The 5,871-nt window shown below is 44.4% G+C and overlaps 1 protein-coding gene across 1 annotated transcript; it reads left to right on the top strand.

Moving 5' to 3' along the window:
• The first annotated feature begins 571 nt into the window (after nucleotides 1-571).
• Nucleotides 572-3,061, top strand: LOC103254488 (protocadherin gamma-A8-like). The gene has a single exon (XM_008052570.1). It carries the CDS (start codon nucleotides 572-574, stop codon nucleotides 3,059-3,061), a length of 2,490 nt encoding a protein of 829 aa, XP_008050761.1.
• Nucleotides 3,062-5,871: the final 2,810 nt, after the last annotated feature.

Raw genomic sequence — 5,871 nt, 5'->3', positions numbered from 1 at the left:
GCATGCGTGCCACTGCACTCCAGCCTGGGCGAAGGAGTGAGACTCCAACTCAAAAAAAAAAAAAAAAAAAAAGCCAAATGTTTTCCAGAAATGTGACTAATTTAATATGATGCTATGCCAACATTCTGATCATTTACCAATACTTAATAAAACCCTTATCCCACATTCTTTGGCAGTTCCTTTTAAAATATGGATTTGTAGACAAATCAAATAAATTCAGAACAAAGTAATAAAAAGCAAATAGTATTTTTTTTCTCGATAATCTTAGCAGAGCATTACATAACTAAGTATAATCAGTATATAAATGCAGTAACTGCTTAGGACTCTAAGCGCCGCTGTTCACCTATTGAGAGAGAAATGCAACCGAAACCCTATCCAATACTCAAGACTCAACCCTCACAAAGACCCGCGGATCCCACATACTAACTGCTGCCCTGCTGCAAAACTCTGTCCCCACTTTGGGGCATTCCAGCTTTCCGAAAGATTATGATCACCATAGCTGCGGCAAAAAGCTAAAACAAGACACATACGCACGGTGAAGATTCTGAAAGGATTCTGTAGCGAAACAACAATGGCCGCTCCAGAGAATCACCCAGGACGCCACAAGCTGGTATTGCTCTGCGCACTGCTGGGGACGCTGTGGGAGACCGGGACAGGACAGATTCGCTACTCAGTGACAGAAGAGACGGACAAAGGGTCTTTTGTGGGCAACATCTCCAAGGACCTGGGGCTGGAGCCCCGGGAGCTGGCGGAGCGCGGAATCCGCATCGTCTCCAGAGGTAGGACGCAGCTTTTCGCTCTGAACCCGCGGGGTGGCAGCTTGGTGACCGCGGGGAGGATAGACCGGGAGGAGCTCTGCGCTCAAAGTCCGCGGTGTCTGATAAATATTAATATTCTGATTGAAGATATAGGAAAACTATTTGGGATAGAAATTGAAATAATTGACATTAACGATAATAACCCGAGATTCCAGGTCGAAGACGTGGAAGTAAAAATTAATGAAATCGCTGTTCCCGGGGCACGTTATCCACTCCCAGAAGCTGTTGATCTGGATGTGGGCGTGAACTCCCTACAGAGCTACCAGCTCAGCCCCAATCATCATTTCTCCCTGGACACGCAAACTGCAACTGGAGACGATGGGACTATAAACCCAGAGCTGGTGCTGGAGCGCGCCCTGGACCGAGAGGAAGAGGCTGCTCACCACCTGGTCCTCTCCGCCTCCGATGGCGGCGACCCGCGTCGCTCCAGCACAGTGCGCATCCATGTGACAGTGTTGGATACAAATGACAATGCCCCTGTTTTTTCTCAACCCATTTACCGAGTGAAAGTCCCTGAGAACGTGCCCCCTGGCACCCGGCTGCTTACTGTAACAGCTAGCGACCCGGATGAAGGAACCAACGGAAAAGTGGCATATAAATTCCGGAAAAGTAATGAAAAACAATCTCCATTCTTCCAACTGAATGAAAATACTGGGGAAATATCAACAGCAAAAAGTTTGGATTACGAAGAATGTTCATCTTATGAAATGGAAATACAGGCCGAAGATGTGGGGGCACTTCTGGGGAGGACCAAAGTGCTCATTTCAGTGGAGGATGTAAATGACAATAGACCCGAAGTGACCATTACATCTCTGTTTAGCCCGGTGTTGGAAAATTCTCTTCCTGGGACAGTAATAGCCTTTTTAAGTGTGCATGACCGAGACTCTGGGAAGAATGGTCAAGTTGTCTGTTACACACAAGATAATTTACCTTTTAAATTAGAAAAGTCAATCGATAATTATTATAGATTAGTGACATGGAAATATTTAGACCGAGAAAAAGTCTCTATCTACAATATCACAGTGATGACTTCAGATCTAGGAACCCCGTCTCTGTCCATGGAAACTCACATCAGCCTTCATGTGGCAGACATTAATGACAACGCGCCTACTTTTCCCCATGCCTTCTATTCAGCCTATATCCCAGAGAACAACCCTAGAGGTGCATCCATCTTCTCCTTTACTGCACATGATCCTGACAGTGAGAACAATGCGCAGGTCACTTACTCTGTGACTGAAGACACCCTTCAGGGGGTGCCCCTATCCTCCTACATTTCCATCAATTCAGATACTGGTGTCCTGTATGCGTTGCAATCTTTTGACTATGAACAGATCCACAATTTGCAGTTACTGGTGATGGCAAGTGATGGTGGGAACCCACCGCTCAGCAGCAATGTCTCACTGAGCCTGTTTGTGCTGGACCAGAATGACAATGCACCTGAGATCCTGTACCCCACCCTCCCCACAGATGGTTCCACGGGTGTGGAGCTGGCACCCCGCTCTGCAGAGCCTGGCTACCTGGTGACTAAGGTGGTGGCGGTGGACAGAGACTCAGGCCAGAATGCTTGGCTGTCCTACCGCCTCCTCAAGGCCAGTGAGCCTGGGCTCTTCACGGTGGGGCTGCACACAGGTGAGGTGCGCACTGTGCGGGCCCTGCTGGACAGAGATGCACTCAAACAGAGCCTTGTGGTGGCTGTGCAGGACCATGGCCAGCCCCGTCTCTCAGCCACTGTCACACTCACTGTGGCTGTGGCCGACAGGATACCCGAAGTCCTGGCAGAATTGGGCAGCCTCGAGCCCTCAGTGGACTCAGATGACTCAGGCCTCACCCTATACCTGGTGGTGGCAGTGGCTGTGGTCTCCTGTGTCTTCCTTGCCTTTGTCCTTGTGCTACTGGCCCTCAAGCTGCAGCGCTGGCACAAGTCACGCCTGGTTCAGGCTTCCAGAGGTGGGTTGGCAGGCATGCCTGCTTCCCATTTTGTAGGTGTTGATGAGGTACAGGCTTTTCTGCAAACCTATTCCCACCAGGTGTCCCTCACTGCAGACTCTGGGAAGAGTCATCTGATCTTCCCCCAGCCCAACTATGCAGACACGCTCATCAGCCAGGAGAGCTGTGAGAAAAAGGATTCTTTGTTAACATCTGTAGATTTTCATGAATATAAGGATGAAGCTGCTTCTACTCAGGTGAGTTCAGTCCATTGCTTGCTTTTATTTCCCAGAGGGATTTTATTAGGTATAAATTGAATTTATATGTATTGAAAAAGATATGTGAGAATAGTTTAAAATAACTTTAAAGGCATAACACAATGTTGTGGGTTTACTGGGTTTATTTTAGTGGTGTTACTACAAAGTTGGACTCTCATAGTCATGGGTTGTTGTTTCATCCACTTTTGAAAGGCTTAGGCAAAATTGTGCGATCCTTTTAAGCCTTTCATTATTTTATCGCTATTATCACTCATTTACTTAAGTAGTACCTACCCACTCATACAGGTAACTTTACTGTAAATATATGTATACACACACACACACACACACATATATATATCCTAAATTATAACTGCAAAAAAAAATGAGATGTTCAAAGACTTGTATTAGCTTGGTAAAAGTAGAATACATCTCAGAATTCTTAGATTTGTGTTTAGAATTTTAAACAATAATGAGGTTTTTGAAGATCTCTTCACTTTATACCTCTTTTCTGAACCCTGCTTCTTCATCAGTGCCCTTCAAAATTTTACAGCTTCTAACCACCTTCCAAAGCATGAACAAATGTTAGTGGATGGGTCTTGGTGGAAGATTAGATTGGTTCCTAAAAGTTACGTGTGTGTGTCAGTCGTCACCCTGGCCCCATATCAAGGGAGACATGAAATCTAAAGCCCAAAATGTCCATTGCCCCCTTCAACAGAAAACCAAAGCAACAACATTATATCTGAAATAAAATGTCATTTTAAACTGTTGAAAGCAGCTTTTGTAAAATACAAAAGAACATATGTCAATAAAATTCCAGTGATCTGTTTTGATTGTGCATCCATGTGAAATGGTGAAAGAGCTTGAGAATGTTGATTTTAAGAACAAAAGTTTCAGGTTCACAAATTTTAAACAAGCTGAGAAATTCAATTAAAAATTATTCAGGCTGGGCTTGGTGGCTCAGCCTGTAATCCCGCGCCTTTGGGAGGCTGAGGTGAGTGGATTGCCTGAGCCTGCGGGTTCAAGACCCGCCTGGGCAGCGAGACCTCATCTATACAATAAATCAAAAAATCAGCCGGGCGTGATAGCGCATGCCTGTAATTCCGGCTACTCGGAAGGCTGAGGCGGAAGGATCGCCGGAGCCCAGCAGGTTGAGGCTGCGGTGGCCGGGAGCGGCCACTGCACTCCAGTCTGGGCAACAGAGTGAGACTCCAACTCAAAAAAAAAAAAAAAATTATTCAGTCTTGACCTGGCATGGTGGCTCACACCTGAAATCCCAGCACTTTGGGAGACTGAGGTGGGAGGACCACTTGAGCCCAAGAGTTGGAGGCTAATTTTACTGTCATAAAGTGGAAGTGGATGACACAAGAAATCTTTTGCTACTAGTGGTAATATTATTTCCCAAGGATTGTGTAGTGTTCCATTGTCTGTTGCACAGACAGTGGAATGGGAGTTAACTTCATACTTTCGGTAGCATTTAGGTGGGTGCACAGTCATTTGTGAAAACTATATTATTGACACTGCAATTTTTTAAATTGTGAAGAAAGTTGCCCTGGAGGAAAGAAAATCCTTACTCTCCCTAAAAATGTGGCTATTTAAAAAAATTTAATGAATGGACAAAAAAATTAAACCAATATCACTATATTCAGTACATTTATGTAAATAAACTTACCATGAGCTTAATTTCTCCAATTCCAAAACCATTACTTCAGTATAATTAATGTACATAGAGAACTAATGCAATTTATGAATCTCTTTGTGAGTTTGTATTGCAGTCTAGAAAAGCATTTCTACAGCCTAGAAAAGCATTTCTACTTTTAAGAATGAATTTGTGTACTGTAAAAGGTATGACATAAGTCAAGCAATTTTGAGATATGAAGAAGAGGGACTTATCGGGGTATATCATATCTTGACTACATCATATGGGTGGTATTCTTGAATGAATACTACTTAGCCTGAAGAATCACAATAAATTAGTTTTCAGGCTAATAAAAATTATGTTTATAAAGAGTGTTGGTATTGTCGGGAAGAGAACCTGTTTGGGGACTGGCACAAAATTACATAACCTTACAAAATAGTTTTCAACAGTGTTGATTTTCCCTAGTATATGTAGTACAAAATGGCATGGATTGCCTACAAATGTTGGGAGGTGAGGATCATTGGAATCAATAAAAGAAGGATACAAATTTTTTCTACATGTCATAGCAAACAAATATAAATGAATTTGTAATGTCAGTATACAATATGAACCCTCTGAGAGCAAAGTCTGTATCTTATCCATTATTACATTGCCAATGACAAGGGCACTACTTATTTCTAGGTGAGAGTTCAAGGTATGTTTATAGAATTGTGAAAGAATGAACCAATATATGAAGGCCTGTATAAAAATACATGCGATATTTCTAACAATTTGGAAACAATATGAAGTACCTTAAAGAGGGCTTTATCATTTATTGTTACCTATGTGAACGTAAAAACACGGCGTGTTCAGATAGGTACACAATTGTAATTTTTGCTTTAGTTAGACTGAAGCAGCAGAGGCTGCAGTTTCCCAGTGAGGACTCTGGGCGCCGCTGTTGGCCAAAGTGGAGAGCTTGGCGCGCCCCATCTCCTCGCGCAGCCGCATCGCGCTCTCCAGGGCAACCCCAGCTCAGACTCCCCAGAGCTAGCTTTTACACCGCTTCCTCCTCGGAACAAGAATCTTTTCCTGGACTGGAACTGGAACTAAAGTCCGCTGGGAGCTCCGGACATCTGCGATACAGAGATTATTTGTACCCCGGCGTCTCCAGGCTGGTAAGCGGGCTGAGCAGAGCAAGAGGGATGGGGAGCGGCGCCGGGGAGCGGGGCCGGGCTGGCGGGCGGCCAGTGCT

The sequence above is a fragment of the Carlito syrichta genome, unplaced genomic scaffold, assembly GCF_000164805.1.
Source record: "Carlito syrichta isolate Samal-C Ts95f unplaced genomic scaffold, Tarsius_syrichta-2.0.1 Scaffold281947, whole genome shotgun sequence".
NCBI lineage: Eukaryota > Metazoa > Chordata > Mammalia > Primates > Tarsiidae > Carlito > Carlito syrichta.
The sequence above is the reverse complement of the archived record's forward strand: the minus strand, read 5'-3'. Positions and strand labels throughout refer to the sequence as shown.